This window comes from Cricetulus griseus, chromosome 2 (assembly GCF_003668045.3).
Source record: "Cricetulus griseus strain 17A/GY chromosome 2, alternate assembly CriGri-PICRH-1.0, whole genome shotgun sequence".
In the NCBI taxonomy this organism is placed as follows: Eukaryota; Metazoa; Chordata; class Mammalia; order Rodentia; family Cricetidae; genus Cricetulus; species Cricetulus griseus.
In genome coordinates, this window is record NC_048595.1 from 162,117,678 (window position 1) to 162,141,815 (window position 24,138).

A 24,138-nucleotide genomic window follows, 5' to 3' on the forward strand; every position below is an offset into this window, starting at 1 on the left:
TGCTGCCTGCAGATCAAGATGTAGAACTCTCAGATCCTTCTCCAGCACCATGTCTGCCTGCAGGACACCATGCTTCCCACCATAATGGACTGAATCTCTGAAACTGTAAGTCAGCCCCAATTAAATGTTTTCCTTTAGAAGATTTGCTGTGCTCATGGTGTCTCTTCATAGCAATAAAAACACTAAGACACATGCCTACATTCCCAGGCAGGAAGCCCTTACCTCTTACCTTTTAGCTTTCAGGACATATAGGACAGCTCTTAGAAACAGCTCATCAAATTCAATCTGCAGTTTCTCCACGGAGTAGGGTTGTAGTGTTAATCCCATGCCTGTGCTATGGCTCACATACTGAGCCCAGTGGTCACTGACATAGCCAAGGGTCATCCTGAACATGAGGAAAATAACACAACACTTCAGTCACTCACTCAGTATCACATGTGAAGGGCTAACTGCTAACTGCTCGGTTCTGAAGGCAATCTTAGCAGGGACATGGAAGCCACCCCTCATGGTAATGCACTTAGCAGGAGGCATAAGAACGATGGTAAGAAAAATGACTGATCCAGCACATGGCTGGTACTGACATTTCACATCAGGCTGCATTCACAGCTATCCCCAGTTACATGTGGGCTGCAGGGCACAGGATAGATACACATGCTAGGATCTCAATCTTCTAAGGGACTCCAGTCTTTGAATCCTATAATCTTCATTAAACTGATTGAAATCTAAAATAAATTAATGTAAACCCATTTAGTTTGGAGAACAAAAGTGGGGAAGAGAGAGATTTTGCATTTTTTTTTATTAGTTCAAATTAGGAACAAGCTTGTTTCACATGTCGATCCCTTCTCCCTCTCCCTCCCCTCACCCCACCCTCCTCCCCACCCCAATCTACCCCCCACCCCATCAACCCTCTACTCCCCAGGCAGGGTAGGGCCCTCAACCAGGGCTCCACAAAGTCCACCACATCATCCTGGGCTGGGCCTGGGCCCTTCCCCATGTGTCCAGGGCAAGAGTGCATCTCTTCACGTGGAATGGGCTCTCAAAGTCCCTTCTGATTTTGCATTTTTATGAACTTCTTTTTGAGGGAAGAGGTTGAAAAAAAATAGCTTATGTATGTGCCATAGGGAATAATTCAGAAAAAAAAACTAAAGATGTAGAAAAGGGAATGAAGTGGATTCAGAGAAAAGAAGTACATAAATTCAAAAAACTTTTCACACACTTGCTAATAAAACCAGAAACCCATCTTTCATTCAAATACATAAAGTTCTCCCAATTAAAATAGAGTGTGACTTAGTTAAGTCTTTGAAACTTTTCTAAATATTTTAAACTACAGTAAAAAAAAATGGAAGAAGGATGCTAGGGGAATAATGGTGGTGAAGAATTACTGCTAACACCTCACAGTTCAGTCAGTGGTAATTCAAAGGAAAAGCAGGCTGTGGATGGGAAAAGGGAACAAATGAAAGGGAAAGAAATGAAGGCCTATGTTGTGGTTTGAAAGAAAATGGCCCCCAAAGGGCGTGGCACTATTAGGAGGTATGGCCTTGTTGGAGTAGATGTGGTCTTGTCAGAGAAGTGTGTCACTGTGAGGGTGGGCTTTGAGGTCTCATATATGCTCAAGCCACACCAGTGTCTCAGTTTACTTCCTGTTGCCAGCAAAATATAGAACTCTCAGCTCCTTCTCCAGCACCATGTCTGCCTAAATGCCACCACATCTCACCATGATGATAACAGACTGAACCTCTGAACTGTAAGCCACCCAACTAAATGTTTTCCTTTATAAAAGTTGCCATAGCCATAGTGTCTCTTCATAGCAATAGAAACCCTGCCTGCATCTTCCTTGACCCTTCTCTCCAGAAGCAGCTTTGAAAATCAGAATTCCAATAATAATTATATTAAAAAATCAAATGAATCTGAGATAATGAAATAACTTCACTGGAAACATTTATAAAATGTCCATTTGGCTGATGGGAGAACCACTTCTATGAGAAGACCTAAGTATAAACGTCCATCCTCTCGCAGTGTCTGTGTCTAAGCAAGGAGACATCAGCAAGATGTACCAACAGCAACATTACCTAATCAGGTATCCAATGCGCTTCACAAACTGCCGATAGCGGGCTCTGTTAAAGGTTTCTAACCCCACAGCCAGGAGTTCCACTAATGAGTTGGCAAAGGCAAAAATTTTCATCATCTCTTGGGGCCTTGTTGTTTCAGGTAAATAATCACCTAAAAGTGAAACAGATAGGAAAAAATATAATTACTATAACAAAACACTACAGAACACAGGTGTATAATTCAGTGAGAAAACCAGGAGGCAGAGGAATTAATCCCATCTCTCTGGTTCAATTTCAAAGTTAAACAGGGAACTTGAAGGAATGCACATTAAGATCAATGTATTTTACCTAGGTAACATGTACACTAGTCAGCCTTCTTCATTTAAGCATGAAGTAAAAAACAAAAGTAAATATAAGAGAAAGGAGGTTTACACAGGAAGACCCCATCAACAGCCTACCCAAACGCAAGACTTGATGCTTCCTATGTGGAGCTTGACCAGTACCACCTTCCAGTTATGACAAGAAAAATTATCTACCTTTTGCTTTAAACCCAAGAAGATGTTGAAAGAGCTCATGAAAGGGAAACTGGGACAAAAGGATGACCAAGTCATCTTCATTAAGTAGAATCCAACTGGTCTCAGGGTCTTCATCCTAAAGGGAAGATGCCACATCACATCAGCTAACCAGTCTGGGCTTAGAGGAACTAAATCATCCAAGTCACAATGTGGTCCTTACAGACACCTCCTCAAGGGCAGTGAACTAAATAGCTTTAGATCCACAGACATCCTACAAGGCTTCAGAAATGCAGGTATAATTCATATGTATCTGGGTCATATCCACTGTTCAGAGCCTGAAACAGCACTCATTACATTTCTAACATGAAGATAAGAATGAAGACTCATCTAGAGCCAGGAGGTGGTGGCTCATGCCTTTAATCCCAGCACTAGGGAGGCAGAGGCAAGCAGATATCTAAGTTCGAGGCCAACCTGGTCTGGTCTTCAGAGAAAGTTCCAAGACAGCCAGAGCTACACAGAGAAACCCTGTTTCAAAACCTCAAAACAAACAAACAAAAAAAATCCTGTTCTAGAGTGAGGATCTTACTATGAGGCCCACTGCTCAGACAACAAATTAACAATTAATTAAACAACCATATTCTACTATAGGCCAAGTTATTCCTAGCTACAGTTCTCATCTACTAAAACTCAGTCTACTATCACTTTCATCCGACTTTGGAGGAAGCAGCTAGTATTTGCTACAGATGCTTCAGGTTCTGTGGGCAAGACAAAACTGTGATCAAAGATCACTCAGGGGACACCTCTGGGGCCTTTGTGACACAGAGTCTTAATGTCACCTTAGAAATCAACCTGGTATGTGTCCCTCATATTCATTACATTAAAAGGGAAGGATTTGAATGTATTACAGCAATTTCAACAAGGGACTAATCAATCAACTCAGCAATTCATTCATAATACCCTGAACACATTCTTCATTATCTACTGCTTCCACTACAGTTTAATTATATTTTTGCCCCATGATTTATGTATCAGTAGCTTAGTCCCAAGTCTCGTAGTATTGGAAGTTACTGTACGACCTTTAAGAGACGAGCCTAGTGCAAAGCCCTTAATTATTGATGATATTTCCCTTAAAATAAAGGGGAGTTCTCATAAAGAGGGTGCTATGAAAGGACCAAATATGGCCCTGTCCAGCTCCCGGACTTCTTGTTCGGAGATGAGATTCTCTGCACTCTGCCACCTATTATGGAGCCCCAGCAGAGCCTGTGCCATGCTACTGGGGCCTTCAGCCTCCAAAACTATCACCTTATTAAACCTCTGTTTTTATAAAGCTAACTTGCTTCAAGTATATTGAGTAATGCAAAATAGAATAATACCATGTATATAATGGCTAACACAATAGTTCTTGACTCTGGCTGAACATTAGATCACTGTGTAGGCTCAGAAAACTTACAAGGTTTATAAATTGCCCAAGTGAGCCTTATGTGGAGCTAGTGTTGAGACACAAATGATGTGGATGAACCACAGGGCCTTCTCCCTGCAACAGGCTTTCCAGTCCAGCTAAGCTCTTAATAGTCTCAAGTACTAAGTTCTGGGTTGCTTTTGCTCTTGTTTTTCCTCGCTTGATGTTAGTTTTGTTGGGTTTTTACTTGTTTTGTCAGGGCAGCTTTTATTTTTTGTTGGTGGTAGTCTTTTGGCTTTTGGGGGAGGGGGTGTCTTGCTATCTGGCCTAGGCTGTCCTATATCTCAGAATCCTCCTTCCTTTCCCCACTAAGTGCTGGAATTACAGGCATGCACCATGATGCCCAACTCCCTAAGATCTTGAGTTCACTAAACTTTTTACTGAGTGCTAACCAAGAAGCAAGCACCAATTTAGAATCTGTCTCTGGGGTTCACTTCAGGGAAAGAAAGAAAGAAAGGAAGGAAGGAAGGAAGGAAGGAAGGAAGGAAGGAAGGAAGGAAGGAAGGAAGGAAGGAAGGAAGGAAGGAAGGAAGGAGAGAAAGAAAGAGAAGAAAGAAAGAAGAGAAAGAAGAGAAAGAAGAAAGGAAGAAAGAAAGAAAGAAAGAAAGAAAGAAAGAAAGAAAGGAGAAAGAAAGAGGAGAAAGGGGGGAGAGAGAGAGACAGAGAGAGAGAGAGAGAGAGAGAGAGAGAGAGAGAGAGAGAGAGAGAGAGAGAGACCATTCTAGGGAAAAGCAAAGAATGAACAACAACAACAAAAAAATTCCCCCTCAGTTCCCAACAAGTGTGTGCACGCCCACATCACTTCCCACCATCTGCCCACCTGCTGCAAGTCACAAGTGATGATAAAGAACAAAATGGCTACAAATGGGAGCACTCATCCCTGAATGGGCTCTGGTGCAATACATCCACATGACCCCCACAGTAGCGTGGGTGACTCTGAGACTGCTGCCCAATTTCTACTCCTCACACAGAGGATTCTAGTGAATCAGGTCAGTGAGCATCTCAGAACATCAAACCAGGGTTTAAGACAGAGTACATGCTATATATGTAACATAAAAACACCTTCCTTTATCTGCTGAGCCTCTGTGCTGGCCAAATCTGGAACTCAGCCAGAAAGAGGTCAAGGAACTGCTAATGAACAGAAGAAAAATTCCTCACAAATACCCCACTAACTACTTGTGGAGGAAAGAAAAATTAACAAGAATTTTCTTAAAACTTTTTAAAAATTGTAGAGAGGCTGGATTTTACTCATTAAAATTTCATTAAAATTATTCAGAGCAGGTTGTCTATGAGACCCTAGTCCCAGGAACTTGTTACTATACAAAATAAAACCTTAACAGAGCCAGGCGTTGGTGGCGCACACCTTTAATCCCAGCACTCGGGAGGTAGAGGCAGGTGGATCTCTGTGAGTTCGAGGCCAGTCTGGTCTCCAGAGCGAGTTCCAGGATAGGCTCCAAAGCTACACAGAGAAACCCTGTCTCAGGAAAAAAAAAAAAAAAACACCTTAACATAATTTCACAAAGTATCACTCTACTGCATTTTCCAGTTACAGCTTCTGCCATCTGAACACATCTACAGAAGGATGTCAGGATAGGCTACTAGCTCAGGGAACTTGCTCTAGAGGTTCTGCATTTAACAACCACATGACCTGAGACGAGTTACCTCCAGTTTACACATCAGTTGTCCCTCTGTAAATGAGGGACAACTTCTCTGTAAATGAGAAGTACTTACCTCATAGGGTTACTGGAAGAATCAAGATTTATGAGACAGTGCTCAAAGCAATGCTCTGCCTGTAAGAAGAGCTCAAAACTGACTAAAGGGAACACTGAAGACAGTTACCTCTTCTCCTCCTTCATCTACAAGTGTCCAGTTGCCAGATGCAGGCCCTGAAGATGATGGCTTCCACTCACTGGGCTTCATGTGACACATATACTCCGCTCGATTTCTAAAAGACAACAGACATGAATCTGCCCATGTGAACAGAGAAAGCCTGACATGAGCACAGGTTTGGGTCATCTGTCCTAAAGAAGAGTCAGGAATCAGCCAAGCTGTCAAATGGTTTAAAGACTCAAAGACAAAGTAAGAACTCAGGCCAGGAATAACAGTGCTTAGTTTTAAATCTCAGTACTCAGTGGCAGAGGCAGGCAGATCTCTCTGAGTTCAAGGTCAGCCTAGGCTAGATAACTAGCTGCATGCCAGCCTAGGACAGATGATAACAAGTTCTAGGTCTGGTCTACATAGTGAGACCTTGTTTCAAAAAAAAAAAAAAGTAAGTAAAGGCTGGAGAAATGGGTTGGTGGCTAAGAGCACTTGCACATGCCTCAGGTTCAGTTCCCAGCACTCATGTCAGGCAGCTCACAATGGTCTGTAACTCCAACTCCATGGATCCAGAGAGCCCTCTTTTGGCCTCCATAGGCACCTACACTCACATATATACATCCTCACACAGACTCATACAAGTACCCACGATTAAAAATAAACATAAATCTTTTTAAAGATGTGTCTTATCAAAGACAAAAGGGGTATTATGCAATTGACACAGAGGCTTATTTCAGGCCAAAAGGTATACATAAAGGCAAAAAACACCCTAGTCAAACAGTATCTCCCTGCTCAAGAGCAGTCTCTATATGCAAGCAGTAAAGGATGGAGGCCAGAAAAACAAGCAACAGGATCTTCCAAGCAGTCGTTCCATCTGATGAGCATTGTAACCACAACAGATTCCTCCTGGACCACAACCTAGCTTGGGGTCCTCACTGAAAACATACCCACCCACTCCTCTCTTTAGCCAGAAACCTCCTACAAACTCCAGTTCTGAGTTCAGATGTTTCCCTTACAACAGGGAAAAATGCCAATCCTGAGCCCCAGGTGTCCATCAGTATGTGCCACTTGCATATTGTCAGGAACCTTAATTTTTCTGCTGTATAAAACACCCTCCTTTCTGTACTTCTGTTAGTGCTATCAATACCCTCCTGGTCTCTAGGCTCACATAGGTCTAGAGCTAGGAGTGATACGTTGCTTCTCTGCATTCTTTAATCAGCTATAAGTCATTTCCCAGGAAGAAGTCGTCTAAGTTCCCATACTCTATCTACTATCATGACCCTAGTCAATACAGGCCCAGAGGCAGGTTAGCTGGTAGTAACAGTATTCAGGGTCACCAACAAACAGGATCTGCATTTTCCCTGGGTCAAAAATATGCCTGCTTTTTTGCTGTGTGATTGGTTGGGATCCTGAGCCAGGAGAGGCATAAATGTCTGTAGCCATCAATGAAGCAATGAAAAAGTATATACTCTTCTGCCTCCAATCCACTGTAGAGACAAAACAGCCCCCCTCCTCCCTGCACACTTTTTTTTGAAATACAGTCTTGGTGTAACCCAAGTTGACCTTGAATTGAAGACCCTCCAAACACAGTCTCACAACCCCTGGAGTGCTGTGATAACAGGTGTGTCCCACCACACCTGGCCTAATCTTCCTAAAGGACAATTTTTGCTCCCTGTTCAAAACCTTTCACTTGTTCACAGGCCAAGCCACATCAAGTATAGACTCTTCAGCTTTAATTTCAAGGCCTTTTACTCTCCAGCCCTTCTAGCCCCACCCATCTTGATTATCATCATTTTGGCCACCTACACCCCAGTCCTCTGCACACCCTGTATTAGAGGCCTGTATTCTCCCCAGGCCTCACCTAATGAAATGCAGCTCACTCTTCAAAGCTGACACATCTACTGTGGACCTGTCTCTGACTCCTCAACTCTTCACTGGCTACACTCCTCCTGCAGTGCTCACAGCCCCACATCTGACTACTCTTCACTGGCTACACTCCTGCAGTGCTCACAGTTCAACACTTACACCAGATCCCCCTCTATTCTAAGGAACATACTATCTCTTAGCCTATGGCACCTTTCACAATGACATACACAATGAGTGACAAACCCACTAAAAGGGGAGGGACCACAAAAAAAAAGAACAAAACAGTTAATGAGCAACCAGATGTATCTCTTTGGGGCAGGGATATCAAACCCAAAGAAAATCTGCAATATTAAATTCTAGAATGCCAACACTTCCCTTAGCAGTTCTCTTTGGATGTGGACAGTTAAGAAAACCAACTCTTTCGTACAGTATTTCAGTTTCTACTTCACAAAGCTCTTCCACACTTACTTGACAGGAGACATCAGCAGGGCAAGGGACTGCATAAAATGAAAGACCCCTGAAGGGTTATTCAACACTTTGATCTGAAATCAGAAAATGAAAAAAGGCATACTGTAGAAAACCAGCTCAAGCTGGTTTACATGTATCTAATAAGCAAGATGCTAGTCAGAGGACAAAGCTAAGCCTGACTCCTGCTCCAAAGCACAAGGCTCGGCTGTGGTAGTTACCTGCACACTACCTAAGAGCAGAGGATGCACAGCTGATGTCAAACATCTGCAGCAGCTGTGATGGAACCCAGCACTGATGCTTTAAGAAAAAAATAAACAAAACAAAAACAAAAAAATCCTCCTCTTCGAAATGAGAAATACTAATGTTAAGAAAATATGAAGGAGTTGAGTTGAACTTGGCATACATTTTGGTTCCTGCTATCTGAGTGGTTGCTATGAATAATAAAAATGGCCAAAAGGTGTTGGGCAAAGGAGAAACTATACACCATATGGTCAACTGGTAAGTGTCTGCAAGCTGCTAAGCTAAAGGCCTAAGACCTCTGTACTATAGCAGATTCTATTTCACAGTACCAATTATACTGTGAGAAGGATTAATGTAAAGAGGTGTGGCAATTACTACAGCAGAGAAAAACAGTCCTACTCCAAAATCTTACCAAATTAAACACTTGTGAGCCTACCCAGCTGGATTACATCAGAACTTTTGCAATTCTGTCCTAACTTCTTCACCTGCAATGACCCAGAAAGTGCTGGCACTAACTGCATACACATGTACTCCTTTAGAGGTTTTATATAGGGAGCCAGATAGAGGGTTCAGTGGTTAAGAGCACTGGCTGCTCCCCAAGAGAGCAAGGGGAGGGTTTGGTTCCCTGGACCCAGATCCAGAAGTTCACAACCACTTTTAACTCCAGTTCCAGGAGGTCAATGCCTTCTCTCACACGGTGCACGTAAGTCCATGCAGACACATATAGCATATAAGTAATAGAAATATTTAAAGTCTTTTATATTTTTATTTAACTAGCACTCGACTAAATCTTTGGGGGATGGGTTGTTTTAAACATTTTCTTAAGGAAAAACTAATAAAATCCCTAGCCCACCCCCAGAACAGAAGATATCATACCTGTATGAAAGGAACAGCCCACTTACTGACGCCAGCCGGGCACCGAAGAATGTGGTTGAGGAGGAAGAAGTGATCTCCAGGACAGCCAACTCTTTGTAACACTGACACCTGAACAACAAAGGACTCATGGTTTCACTAGTTTAGTAAACTCATGGACACAGGGAGCTGGGGGTGCACGTAGTCTTTCTAGACTGCCCAGACATAAGTCCCCTCTGTAATGCACCTAAATTTATTCCAAATCCTGACACCTTTCTTCGCATGTTAAGTATGACCAAGTTCATCATCAAACATGAGTGAGTCAGCAGCAAACTTGGTGAGTCAGCAGCCTGTCTTCATTTCCCTCTGTATTTCCTGAGTTCAACTCTGACCTGAAAGCCAGAGTTCATTAGAGACACAAAGTAACAAGACAAACACCTTGTAACCATGTGTCATCATCAAAGAAAAGTCATTAATTCATTAAATGAATTGTCTGGAAAAGCTATAGTAGAAGAAAAAATATGAAATACAAAATAAGAATTTATTCTTAAATTACCCAAGCAATAAAAGACTTCTATGCCTACATCTGTTCCCTTACCAGTTTCTGCAGCCAGAGAAGGATGTCCTCCTGGAACTGGGCATCTTCACTCATTCTCCTGGTGAACATGAACAAGACACTGATACACTCCTTCAGCTGACACACATCAGAGGGGATGCTTTCTGTCAGTTTAGAAACTATAAAGAAGAGAGGATTAGGATGAGCCCTCCTGAGGGTACTGGGGACTTTTAGCTTCTCTACTTAAAGCAAAGAAACCAAAATGTGTAAAACATTTAGTTCAGATAAAAACCCAGAGGCTGTCTGTTTCCTGACTGAGGGTGCTCCTGCTGCTGAGCCCTCTTCTCCTCGCTGGATGGTGTCCCATTAAACTCTGAGTCAAAGCAAATGCTCCTGCCTTAAGTTGTCTCTTGTCAGAAAAGCAGTAATACAAAGAGACAGCCCCAAGGAGTGGGGCTGCTGTACCAAGCATGGCATGTGGTCCTCATGCCTTTGGAACTAATTTGCTGGATAAAAAAGCAGAACCTGTTGGGCCATTCTGCTGAAAGTTTGGAAGATCATAGTGTTAAGTTAGATACAGACAATGAGGGCCTGGCTCATGAGGTGTTTTAGAGCTTGTGTTAGAGTTTCTATTGCTGTGAAGAGACACCACGACCCAGCAACTCTTACAAAGGAAAACATTTCATTGAGGTAGTGGCTTACAGTTCAGAGGTTCAGTTCATTATCATCATGGTGAGGAGCATAGCAGCATGCAAGCAGACATGGTGCTTGCTGGCTACATCTTGATCAGAAGACAACAGGAAGTGGACTGAAACTCTGGGAGTAGCTTGAGCATAGGAGACTCAAAGCCCACCGCTGTGGTGTTATTTTGTTAATGATCTAACAAATAAAGCTTGCCTGAAGATCAGAGTGCAAAGGTAGCCAGCCACACTAGTTAGCCATAGAGGCCAGGCAGTGGTGGTATAGACATTTAATCCCAGGACTCAGGAGACAGAGGCAGATGGATCTCTGTGAGTTCAAGGCCACCCTGGGCTACACCAGAGTGAATCAGTCTAAAAGAGAAATAGAACTCACACCTTTGATCCCAACACTTGGGATCACATGCCTTTAATCCTAGCACTAGGTTGGTGGAGACAGGAGTGTTATGGCTGACCTGTGAGAGTCATATAAGGCAGCAGGAGATGGGAGCTGAGAACATTGCACTCTGAGGATTCCTGGAGACAGGATCCTCCATTTTGGTCAGAGGTGGAGTAAAGAGTTAGTGACTGGCCACTTTGCTTTTCTGATCTTCAGCTTTAACCCCAATATCTGTCTCTGGGTTTTATTATTTGTGCTACATACCCCCAGAGTGACACACGTCCTCCAACAACAACGTTCCTACTCCAACAAAGCCACACCTCCTAATTGTGCCATTTCAAATTACCACAGAGCTGAGCAAGGACTCTATTGGGAACTGGGACAGAAGCCATTCCTGTGATACTTGGGCAAAGAATCTTGCCAATCCTAACCAAAATTATAAACTAATTTGTTTGGTGGAGAAAAATCTCAAGACAGGCAGTATTTAAGTTACAGCATGGCTAGTGCTCACTTTTCTTATGCAGGTCTACATGGAAGAGAGCAACAAGGGGGCAGAAAGACATGAACAATGTATGAGTTATCCAGGAAAGGGGCGAGTTTAGCTGTAGACAAGGCAGTGCTGAGAAAGAGAAGCCTGGTGTTCTGTACTGAGATGACAGGACACAGTGAGGGCAAAGCCCTAAACATCAAACACTCCAACTTATAAAAATGTGCATGCATTTAAAAGGTGAGAGCCTAACCTGAGAATGCCCCTGAAAGGGTTCCTTCCTGGTAAACAACCACCTAGGCAAGTGTTTTGAGAGAAGTGGGTCACACTATATTTCAGGCTGGCAGAACTCAGCACCACTGTCCACACAGTATTGGTTTTGCAGGAATGACATGTGGAACAGTAAGGGGGCCGTGGTTTCTTGCTCCAAGAATCCTGAAAGCTGCAATAACGCTGGACAATACGGGCAAAGTCAAATTCCCTGCAGGGAGGTACTGGAAGGCCATCAAATAATGGCCATTATTTGATGGCCTTCCAGTAATGGCATGCAAACATGAAGCCTAAGTTTCAATGAAGCCCTCAGGATACTGAAGATGACAGAACCAAGGGACAACCACCCAGGAGAGTGGCAGGCATGGAGTAGATGGAACCAGCCCAATACAGAGACTATGAATGCTGCAGGTAGTAGAGCTAGACAAGGAGAGCTACCCAGGGTTTTTGGAACACAAATGATTCTTTCAAGCCCCGGATGCCCACACATGGAGTAACAGGATTTGATGCTTACCCTGCTGGTTTTGTTAGGACAAGGCTCTGTACCTTCAGGCTAGATGCTATAGCCTGAATTAGGCCATGCCTCCCTGTAGCTCTGTCTGGGACAGAGTCTTAAGAAGCCATCTGTCCTATGATTTGACAGCTTTCAATTTATGATCCCTGGCTTCTCCCCACTCTTTGTCATACTATCCTGAACTAAACCATTTGATGTGAAACTTCCCACCAGTCTAAAATGTTACAAAACATTACATTTTTCTTTAGTTCTTGGGACTGTTCTAAAGACTTGAGATTTTGCACAGGGAAGTGATCTGAGCATACTCCCCTGACCTCCCTGCCATCCCTTTCATTCTGGCATGCTCATGCTCTTGGGCTTGCTCTCTCTCTTTCGATCTCACTCTCACATGCATACACATTCTCTCTCGTTTCTTCTCTCTCTTGCTCTCTCTCTCATGTGCATACACACACACTCTTGTTTCTCCCATCTGTCTCTCTTATTCTCTTATTGTGGTTTGGTTTTATATAGACAGGGTCTCACTATGGAGCTCTGGCTGTCCTAGAACTCACAGAGATCTGCCTGCCTCTGCCTTTGCCTCCCAGGTGCTGGAATTAAAAGCAAGCACCACTATGCCTGGCTTTATTCTCTCCTAATGAAGCTCCTCTCTAGGCTTTAAGGGGTGGCTCTCCTTTCTTTTAAGGCCTGATCTTGTTTAGATCTCCATATATTATGCTGTCTGTCTAATACTTCCTCCCACCTGAAGGCCAACAATGGTCTCCAGGCCTGTTCTCCTTATGAACTGCATTCTTACAAAGGGGGTTACATGTCAGCTTTCTTCCAGACCAACCACTGCTATTCTTTTACTATATTTAATAGGTTTCAAGGCTTTGATTCGGGGCATCTGAACAATGCTAAGACTGTTAAAGACTATGGGGACTTTTGAAGTTAAACTGAGTGCAAATTGAATTGAGTTTGCCAGGGCTAAAGGCAAAACATTGCGGTTTGAATGTGAAATGTTCCCTAATTTACATCAATACTTGGTGCCAGCTGGTAGTGGCTCTTGGAAGGTTGTGAAACCTGTAGGAAGTTGAGCCTCATTAGAGGAAGTGGGCCACTGGGGGCCAGCTGCTTATATCCCGCCATCATGATTTCCCTGCCATGATGGAAGATGTATCTCTTTGTACTGTAAACTGAATAAACTCTTCCCCTCTCCCAAAACAATCCCCACAAAGTGCTACCAACACATCAGATACATGGTCTGAAGACAGACTCTGTTGGCAGAGTGCTTGACTTAGCATGCATGAGAAGACTGAGGACATGGCTCAAGGGAGAGCAGGTAACTACCATGAAAACATAAAGAAATTAAAATTTCTATTTCAGAATATTATAGAGCATTAGTTAAGAATTCAAGAAAGTGAACAAAAATAGAATAAAATACAAGAGAGATACAGGAGAATGATCAAGAAAGTATTCTGGGGGATGGACAGCTTGCTCAGTGGATAGCGCACTTGTTCTTGCAGAGGACCCACCCAGGGTTTGATTCCCAGCACCCACATGGCAGCTTACAACCATCCATAACTCCAGTTCCAAAGGATCCAACTCCATCTTCTGATGTCTGCAGCACCAGGCATGTGGTGCACAGATATATATGTAGGCAGAACTCTCAAACACATAAAATAAATCTAATAATAAAAATAGTAATAATTTAAAAAAAAAAGAAAAGGTAACCTGATGATTAGTTTTGGGATCAAATGCCATTGGAACACTACTTAGCAAAGGAGAGAAATGAAAGCCACGGGGAAGGGGGACCTCATACTACTCAGGAAACATCAGTAAACACCATGGTTGAAGGGGCAAAGAAAAAAAAAAAAAAAACACAATGATACCATGTGAAACCAATTAGTATCCAGTCAACTCACTCAGGTTATACGGTCAATTCTTTTTCACATTTAAGAATAAGAAGGAAGCTCACTCTTTACGTACCTTGGTCTTGCTGATAAACTGCTAAAGATCTCAGAACAGCTGAGCTATTAAGCAATGTGTAGATGTACGACTCCACTTGCAACCTCGAGAGCACAGAAGTGTAAGAATGAAGGGCCAGGGTCTGATGGAGGTGCTCGGATTTGGCATCAAATAGCTTCTTCAGTTCTCCCAGGACATTCTCATTCATCTCTACTCTCTGGTAGTGATGATGACCATAAACTTTCACTTGATCTGCACAGATACCCTACCAGCAAATAAAGGATGAAATAAGAAACCAGCTGCATTTGATGCAGCCAGGCAGCAGGTATACAGGCTTGGGCACCATTTCCAAAAAGCTTATAATCACAGTGAGGGACCAACACTACACATACAAAACAATACTAGCAAATAATGGTCATGTGTCAGAGAACATTGCAAATCAGGAATACATGACAAGTTCTGTAAAGAGTAATCCTACGAAGTCATCAGGGAAACAGTAACATTTGTCCCTAAAACTCTCACAACTGGTATCTTACTTTCTGTACTAAGAATACCAAGGTCAATGTGTTATCCTTCAACTTCACAGTAACCAAAAATACCTCTAGATTCACCTCATTCTTTATGGCTCTGCACAAAAGGAATCCTTCTCCATTATTAATTCCTCCCACCATACTCTTAAGCACATCCTTTCATTTTTCCTGTTTTAGATTTTATTTTATGTATATGACTGTTTCATCTGCAAGTATATATGTGCACCAAATGCATGTCTGGTTGTCCAGGGAGGTCAGAAGAGGGCCACTAGTCCCCTGGAACTGGAGTTACTAGGTTATATGCAAGCGCTCTTATTTCTTCTCCACTAAGCTTTTTCTCCAGCCTCCCTTTCTTTTTCAGTATTTCCAAGTGTGTCTCTTTCCACAGAACCTACAAAAAGACATCCAAGGCTCTGCACAAATGAAAGGCAGGGGCCAGCAAATCACGTGTCACCAATATCTCTTCCAGCTTCCCTTCAATGTCAAACTTGTCAAAAATGGCCTTCTCTAATTAGCCATCCCACCTGCCCTTAGTACATGGTGGCTCTGGCCTGGGGGGTGGGGTCACATCTAATGGACTTATTTCCTTATTATCTCTCAATCAGGACACTCTCTACTCACTGCACATCTGTGGCACTATACCAAAATATAAAACAATAGTCTATGGCGAAATTGCATCTTGAGACATGGTTTACTGGTTTAGACTATGTAGAATATATGTCTGCATATATTTGTATTTAGTTAGTTGCTAGCGCTGCCAGTTAGAATTCTTCATGCAAAAATCCAGATTCCTGCCTCTCTTAAAAGATCCTAAGATGTAGCAATCTAACATATCACAATCATACAGCAGTCAGCTAGATTTCAAGAGCTGCTGTCCCCTCTAGATTTGGCAGGTACTTCTCCACTGACACTATCCTACTCAGTCCCTCGCCTACACATTAATGCCTGCCCTTGTGGCCATTCGATCCTGTGATTCCTGGATTGATGGAGTCAGGGCCGGTGTAAGTTTAACACACAGACTGAATCCTGGAAAGGCAGGAAAGGCAGCTCAACTACCAATTCCCCTAGCCCTGAAGCTTGACACACACAGTCAAAATACCTGTACAGCTATTTGTTCGTCCTTAAAGGTCCACAGTCGGCTTTTGGCGTTTTGGCAATCAGACATCAGAGTAAGCAGCTCAGCTTCAGCCAACAGCAACTGTTTCCTGCATCGTGAGTAGTTTAAAAGCAACTCATAAAACTCATGCCTATCCTGATGAGCAATGCTGTCAAATTCTTCTACATACGACTCAACATTTTCCAGCCATGAGCCAGGCTCCAAGAGTTTTAGCTGCTCTTTAGTAAATGGTACTAGTTCTGGTTGAGACGGGAGTTCTGGGTAGAGCCTCTCACTACAGAGCAAAGGCTTCACCACCACCAAATCTGGTACTTCTGCAATTTCGGCTGGCAACTCAGGATACAATTTCTTCACTCTAGGAGGCTGAGAAACTTCTTTGGCTTTGTAAGAACTATGCAAGCTAGCATTCTGAAGCACCTTTGAACAACCACCAGCTTCTTCATCTTCTTTCCTAGTCTCAGTTTCTCTGACTTGTAAACTTCCCATTCCCTGAGTACTGGGAAAATCTGCCTGCGGTGTGCTTTCTGAAGGTCCATGTGGTATTAGTAGGCTTTCCTCTACCTCTGTAAAGTTCTTGGAAGGTTCAACTTTAGTTCTAACATTGTCACCAGGGTCAACCTTCAACTTGATTTCATCATCTCCATCAGGGGCTCTGATCTCTCCCCTTCCTTTTAGGTCCTCTGTGTCACCTGTCAGGGACCCTTCATCACCAACAGTCAAGGAGGTGAGTGGTATATCAAACATTTCACTTTCGTTCCATCCACTGACATCCTTGTGGAGCTGGGAATCAGTTGACACTTGCAGATCATCTCCTTTGAGTTCACAAGCTAGAGATGGGATTTCCTGCTCTCTAGAAGTCTCTGGAAGGGAAACTTCATCAGAAGTCTGAGGGGCTTCATATTTCTTCTTTTCCTAAAAGCAAGGTATGAAATACAACAATAGCTGATGGTTTGAAATGAAGAATGTTTAAACTATACATAACTATCTAAATTTTGACATCGGGGACTCTTTCCTCAGCTCGATAACCCATTTCCATTCTTAGGAGTGCTTTCCCCTTTCTTAAGAAGCTCTCTGATTCCATTTTAGGCCAAACATTACCTTTGCTCTATCTCTTCTGGCAGTTGCCAGGACTGTCACCTAACCTGTCCTTTAGTTTCTCCTAAACTCTAATAAAACTATCCCTGGGCTTCCTTTTGAGTCCAGTTCTAAATTCTTTTATTAACAAGGGAACCTCAGTTTCCTCAGTAACATGTGGCAACCATAAACAGACCCCAAGGAAGCTCCTGAAGACTGAAGTGCCGATCCCAGCCACCACAGCTGTCAGCAATCAATAATGTAAACCAAAAACGACCAGCAAGTCCCTATGACTGTTGAGCATTTGTTGATGTAGGTTCACATGCATCCAGGGAATCAACCTTCCCCACTACCTTTACAATATCAACCAATATAGATGGGGGTGTCCCTTTCTGCCACACTTTGTTCTTGACCTATGACCCTAACTAAACATACTCAGAAACTTTAAAATGAAATGCAGTTACAGAAATGTACCCTCCTAAAGGTGCCTCCTCCTCTTCTCCATACAACTCTGTGTAAGCTCCCTAAAAAATTCATAAGTAAACTTTCATGCTAAGGTGGGAATTTACTGCAACTCCATTTTGACTAAAGACAGTCAGCTTCCAATTACTTTGCCAACTTTAGACAGCTAGAAAAAAAGTACCAGAAGACATACTGAGAATATAAGTATCATCACAGATAGTGAAATAAAATTTAAAAGTGTTATCAAGTCACTAGCATAAAAATTCATGTCTTTGGTAATTTTAAGAAATTTTCTCGTTTCTTTTTAATTTATGTATATGTATATGTGTCTGTCTGGATGTGAACCACATGTGTGCAATGGAGGACAGAAAGGAGTAGCAGATTCTTGGAACTAGAGTTACAAGAGATTGTGAGCTCCGCAACATGGGTTCTGTGAATAAGACCCAGCTCCTCTGCAAGAGCAACAAGGGCTTTTTACCACTGGACCAACTCTCCAGCCCAAAAGATATGTCATATATAAAAACTGCCAAGCAGATTTAAAAAAATCTGTATTTGTTCATTTTCATCTCCACACAAGTTGCATACACATAAAGAAACGATTTTAAAATCATTCAGGGCTGGGGATATAGTTCAGTGGGAAAGTACTCACATTCAAGAAGACTTGGGTTCAACCCCCGGAACAACCAAAAGATAAAAACTAAAATAAAGTCATTCAAAAAAAAACTGAAGTGTTGGGGAAAGGTAAGTCAATAATGAATACAGAAGAACACACTTAACTGGAGGCCAAAAATTAAAGTTCGAATCCCACCCCTTTTCTAACAGTCAAACCCTAACTACTTGGGGCTGACCCAGGGGGTCTGTGATGACTTACCCTCAAGAAGGACAAACAGAATTAAAATGCACTGCCTAAAGAGATAGTGAGCAGCTGGCCTATTACCTACTCAAACACAGCACCATACAAGTACCCATGAGACAAGGCCAGGTTAAGTTCTTTTATTATTTTAATTTAATAGGATTTATTTATTTTTATGTGTATGGGTATTTGCTTGTGTACCATGTATGCACCTAGTGCTGCAGAGGGTGTCTGATCCCCTGAAACTGGAGTTACAGACTGTTGTGAGCTATCATGTGGGTGCTGAAAATCAAACCCAGGTCCTCTGCAAGAACAGCCAGTGCTTGTTAGCTGCCGAGATGCCAGAGTCCAGCTCCAGTGGGATTCTGAGCCACAGGATGGAAGTGTGAAGTCTGACCACTGGCTGTCTTTCAAATAGATGGCCCTGAATAGCTCAAACCATCTTTATTTATACAAGTTATAGTATGTTCATGCATGAGCAGTTTCAATTCATTTCTCTTTAATCATTCTTCAAGAATTATTAACATTTACACATTTTAGTTTCTTTTCCTCTTCCCCATTTCCTTGTTGTCAATAATTGACTTACTATCTAAGCATTAACTTTATATTACAAGGCAAATGATTATATCTAACCAGGCATATCATATTCATATTGTGCCCAGGAAACAATATGATACTTTTATATTTCTGTAGTCAGCTGACAGTATGATGCCATACTTGGAATATATTTTTTAGGTGTAAATCAATTTCTAAACAGTCTGAATATCACTTTTATGGGAGCAGTAGTTGTAATCCTCTTCTTCATAAATTCTCAGAATAGTAATGATTAATAAAGTTTTCATTCTTCCTAGCAGTTTCTACTTGTACTTTTACTTCCAAGGGAACTGGGAGTTTTAGATTCCTTTATTGATATTTTGGCATTGAAAAATATCTAACCATTCACACCCTAGCACCAGACAGATGTCAGACCTTTCATGTTCTTTATCTTTTTCTTATATGTTCCTATAAGTTTTTCCTAATGTCATCTATTAGGAAACCATCTCCAAGTTCTTAAGTTCTTGGAATATAGTTGTCTCTTATTGGAACAATTAAGTAAGCATTAACCTTAGTGAGTTCCTCCTGCTTACTAAGGATGAATGTAAAGGCAGCCAAGGGCAACCAAAGGAACTGGTTTCTGTGATAGACTGGAAAGAAGCTTAATTTCCTTGTAGAAACTTTATTAAAATTGTCAGCTTTTGTTCCCAGTAAACTCAGCCACAATCACAACTAACAAAGCAAAACTAAGAATTACCACGGAAGCAAAGACAGTGAAAGTTAGAAAGGCCTGAAGCTCATGACCTCCCTAGGGTTAGCACAGAGGTCTGAAGCATCGACTCCATGGTCCTTGCCAGGTGGGTGGAATTCTCCAAAGGGCCTTGCCATAAGGAGCTCCATCTGCAAGCATTTATGCACGTTCCCAGAAGCTACTGCATGGCTTCTGCCACTGAGCCATCTCTCCAGCCCCAAGTATATTCTCTTAACTGCTAGTAATGCATCCTGTGTCCTTGGAGGGGCACAATTGTCTCTTTCTGAGAATTTCCCTGTTTCTGTTTACAACTTACATTCTTTCTTAAAACTTTTACATCATTTCTCATCTTTTACTTTCTGAACCTTGGGCTTGCCACAGTAAAATGCCCCAAAGTGCTATGTGTGTGGTAAGGCAGAAGAGGTCAAAGCTAAATTAGGACACACAACAAGCTGTCACCAACAGTTATCTCCTGGAGATGGAACTCTGGGATGTCCATTTGTTTGTGCATGTGCACACTAACATGTACATCCTTAAGCAGTATGGAAATAATCATGCAGTTATGTTTGTCTGAAACACACATGGGAAGTTTCTACTCCAGACTATAAGCACCACTGAGGCCAGAAGATATTCTCTTATATCCCAAATGCCTAGAATCATTTTGGGGGAAGCAGTAAGTAGGCATTATGTATTCAATGATGACTAGATCTTGGGAGGCAAAAAGAGTAGTATGTAGCATTGCCCATCTTTATTCCAATAACAATTCATGCCTAGAAGAAACAAAGGAATTAATTACCTAGGCACTAGAGTAAGGGAAATGGACCACAGGAATGGGCAGGAAGGGTTAAGCAGGAAACATCTTAACTCATCCTATCCGTTACTAGATGCTCTTATTTGTTGTTGGAATTTAGAACTTAGTACAATTTTTTGAGATAGGGTCTTGTTACATAACACCAAGCTAACCTAGAATTCACTATGTAGCCCACCTGGCCTGGAATTCACAATCCTCCTTCTGTCTGCTGAGTGCTGGGATTGCAGACATGCATAAGTACTCTGCCTTACTATAAAGTCCATTAAGTCTGCTGAGCAAATCCAAACCTAAGATTCTGTTCTTCTTAACCTAAGTTTACTAAGATAAATGAAGTACAGATCCTCAGAGGTGGGGGAATGCTTTTACAAAGAATCATACTAATAGAATAAAAACATTATTAGGGCTACATCTAAAGTATCCAATAGTAAATACCAGATACCTAACCACAACCTGTCATCCTGAGGTCACCTACCAGATATTTAACACTGAGGAATGTAGGCCAGGTACTGAGACAAATCCAGAAGCCACAGCAACCTAAACACAACAGCACATGACACTCCACTTCCTGAACTAAGCCTTGCAATCTGCTTGTGGATCCATAAAAAGATGTTAAAATATAACACTGTCAAGTTTCAATGATATAGGACTTTATAATCATGGCCAGATAAGAGCCAGCATTAACAAATGCATATACTTACCCTAAAGCAAATTGATTTTCTTAGATTGGCAAGCATGAGGGTCTTGCTGGTGTTGTGGACATTTTCTATTTGTTTTGTTATATTAGTTCTGAAGAAAAATTACTAAATTCTTCAGTGACAAACCTTGGAAATATGCTCTTGGAAATGCTGGCTCTTTTTTTTTTTTTAATTCAGCCAACTTTATCAGGTGCCTATAGGAGTTGTGAAAGGTGCTGGGAACAAGAGTAATCCCTCACTCAATGAGTTCACCGTCTGAGAGAGAGGACAGCAGCTGGCAAAGTTGCCACAAATAAGAAGAGGGACATGAAATTGGTCCATGGTGTTACTGACAGAGGGAGTAACACAAAGATGATAAGGGAAACCTCTAAGTAAGCACAGTTTAAACTGGGACACTGACAACAGGCAGAAGCTAGGCAGAGGAAGAGCCTGGAAGGGTGTGAGGCAGAAGCTCTAAAGAAGGAAAATACACAGATCAGGATGGGTGTGACAGAAGCTAAGAGGAAGCTGAGGCTAGAATCCTTAAATTAATGCTCCCAATCCTAGCCTCTACGAAATGGGAAAGCTTTGGAACTTTTTTTTGGTGGTGAGGAATAGGGAGTGGGGAGAGGGGGCGACTTTGGAACTTTTTTTTTTTTGCTTTGTTCTGAGTTTTGTGACAGGATGGAGAGTAATAGGCAGAACCAAATCATGCAGGAAATTCAACTCTTAGTGACCAATTATATTTGGAGGGCAGGGACAAAGTATGCATGAGATTTCTCACTGAAGCAAATGTCTTGGAAATGAGCGTTAACATAAGCTTTAACAGTTGAGAAATCAGAGTACTGAATGTATATGTAGGAAAGTTGCCTGAAATATGTGGATAAAACAGACAATTCATTTTTTCATAAGACTTAAAAACTTAAGATTTTCATTTTTAATTTAGAAATTCTATGAGACAAAATAAAGAGAAAATCCTCTTTACTGACTTTTTTAAGCAGCTGTAATATGCTATCTTTGGATAGACAGACACATATGTAAAATAATGATTAAGCTACTGGACAGAAAGGCACAATTTCTGGCTTCGAATGAGTTAAACCATGCTAACATCATGATTTAGGACAATCATTTAACCTGTCTAGGCTTTAGTTTCATCACTTATTTGAGAGAAAAAAAGCAGATTATGAGGATTTAAGATTCTGTTCTCTATAGGTAACTCATGTTGTAAACTACTATATCCCAGGGCCAAGGGTTTACGTAAAGCTGGTTAACTGTTTGTTTGTTTGTTTGTTTGTTTGTTTGTTGTGGTTCCTTATCAAACCAATATGTTGCAAAATTATTTTTCTTTAAATGTTTCTGATGGGGTGGGAAGGTGGCACACTCAGTAAAGTGTCATGTAAACATGAGGACTGGGTTCCATCCCCAGAACCACAAGCTGATCCTAGAACTTGACCCCCAACAAGCCTAAACTAAACAGCAATCCCCAGGTCCCAGCCACAGGCTCTGTCTCAAAAAGTAAAGGGACCATCTCCTCCTGAAGAACAGTGTGTGGCCAAGACTGACCTCTGGGCCACACACATCCACCTGTACAATGTCCATCCAAGTCTGCACTCACGCCCCCTCACCATACTCAAGGAGGTTTCTCTAATTTTTAAGGGTCATAGTACCCAAAGTAAAAAAAAAAAAAAAAAAAAAAATGTGTTGATAAGTTTCTAGGCTGAGATCCAGTCTGAGCTACACAGAGAGGGCAGCTTGGGATGTGTGTGTGTGTGTGTGTGTGTGTGTGTGTGTGTGTGTGTGTGTGTGTGTGTGTACACATTCTTGTCTCTAAATCAAGAAAAGAAAAAGAAATTTCTGATCTGATGTGCCAAATTCCATACTACCTTACAGAAAAGGATACACATATTTCATTTACATTTTATTAAATAAACTTTCCAGAAATCACTGTTAAAACTTGTTCACACACACACACAAAGTTATACTTTGGGCTTAGTAACACCACCAATTATGGGGAAGGAAATTTCCTCTACCACCTTCAGTGCTCATTTCAATTCGTGTAAATTCTGTTTTGGATAAGGCAAAGTTATTTAGACTCAGTAGCCAGGTGTGGTGGCATGTCTTTAATCCCTGAAATCCAAAGGCAGTGGCAGGGTTAAAAAAAATTAAAAAAAAACCTGTTTAAATATATAGATATATTTTAGATAGTTCTGACCACCACGTTGGTGTAAAATTTAACTTGTTCACTGCAACAAGTATATGGGGGCAAAGTGAAAAATTCAAAAATGTACCTAAAAAACAAGTCAACTTAAAACCACACTAATGACATGCAACAATCCAGAAAACATAGAAAATTTAAACCCATCCCTACTGTGTGGGCTCTGTCCTGTGCTAATTTCCGGATATTCATGCCACACTGTAAACAACCAGGTTCATAGGAGATAACACTGTCGCCCTGGATTTTGAAAAGGACTGACACATCCCTGCTATCCACAAACCATACCTCCCAAGCGAGGGACCTCCCTTCTCCGTGCGTTTCCAGAGGCTGGGAATGTTCCCATGTTACAAAGGACACGCTAGGAAGTCAAAGATGGGGTTCAGGAGGTAATAAAGGTTTTGGTGTGGGAGGCCGAGAAAATGAGCAAAAGATAAAAGCCCAGTGAGGTCAGGACGGGGAGACGGCCAAGTGGCCCTGACAGCCGCCCGACCGCACGGAACCCCACGGCTCCGCGCGGGGAGCAGGGGGCTCGCGTGAGAGCGGCAGCATCCTCACCTTGCCTTTGGTCCGGCTGGACTTGGCCTTGGCCCGGCGGGGCTTCACGGCCTCGGCCATACACCCTGCCTCCGCGACGTCGCCGTCTGTTTCTGTCAAACTCCTGCAATTCACGCAAGACGCCCAGTTCCGGCCTCCCTGCTGTCACGTGACGAGTCCTCCACCACTTGGGGAAAGGGAGGCGCCAACAGGAGCCCCGTACGGGCTGCGACTTGGAACAAACTAGCCAAGGACTACTTGCGCGGGGAAGGTCTCGCCTCCGGTCCCTCCCTCTGAGCCGCGGCCTGTGCTTCCGCCGCTGGCCGCAGGGTGGCACTCAGAGCAGCCCTCTGCCTCAGCAATGCAGAGGGAGGTGCTCAGACTGGACCATGAAGTGCCAGAAGAGGCCTTGGCAAACTGACTTTGATCCCTAAATAACTAATTCCAGCCTAAATCTACATTACATTTC

General features: G+C 42.3%; 1 protein-coding gene across 3 annotated transcripts in view; it reads right to left on the bottom strand.

Moving 5' to 3' along the window:
- Epg5 (ectopic P-granules autophagy protein 5 homolog) overlaps positions 1–23,842 on the bottom strand; it is an 84,344-nt gene extending 60,502 nt beyond the window's left edge. For all 3 annotated transcript variants that reach the window (XM_035440045.1, XM_027397955.2, XM_027397954.2), the window contains exons 1-10: positions 23,691–23,842; positions 15,744–16,673; positions 14,136–14,379; positions 9,865–10,001; positions 9,291–9,398; positions 8,175–8,248; positions 5,862–5,967; positions 2,585–2,699; positions 2,070–2,220; positions 230–385 (exon numbers count right to left, since the gene is read on the bottom strand). In XM_035440045.1, coding sequence (XP_035295936.1) covers positions 230–385; positions 2,070–2,220; positions 2,585–2,699; positions 5,862–5,967; positions 8,175–8,248; positions 9,291–9,398; positions 9,865–10,001; positions 14,136–14,379; positions 15,744–16,673; positions 23,691–23,750 — 2,081 coding nt within the window. In that variant the 5' untranslated portion in view covers positions 23,751–23,842. The remainder of the gene's footprint in view (positions 1–229; positions 386–2,069; positions 2,221–2,584; positions 2,700–5,861; positions 5,968–8,174; positions 8,249–9,290; positions 9,399–9,864; positions 10,002–14,135; positions 14,380–15,743; positions 16,674–23,690) is intronic.
- Positions 23,843–24,138: the final 296 nt, after the last annotated feature.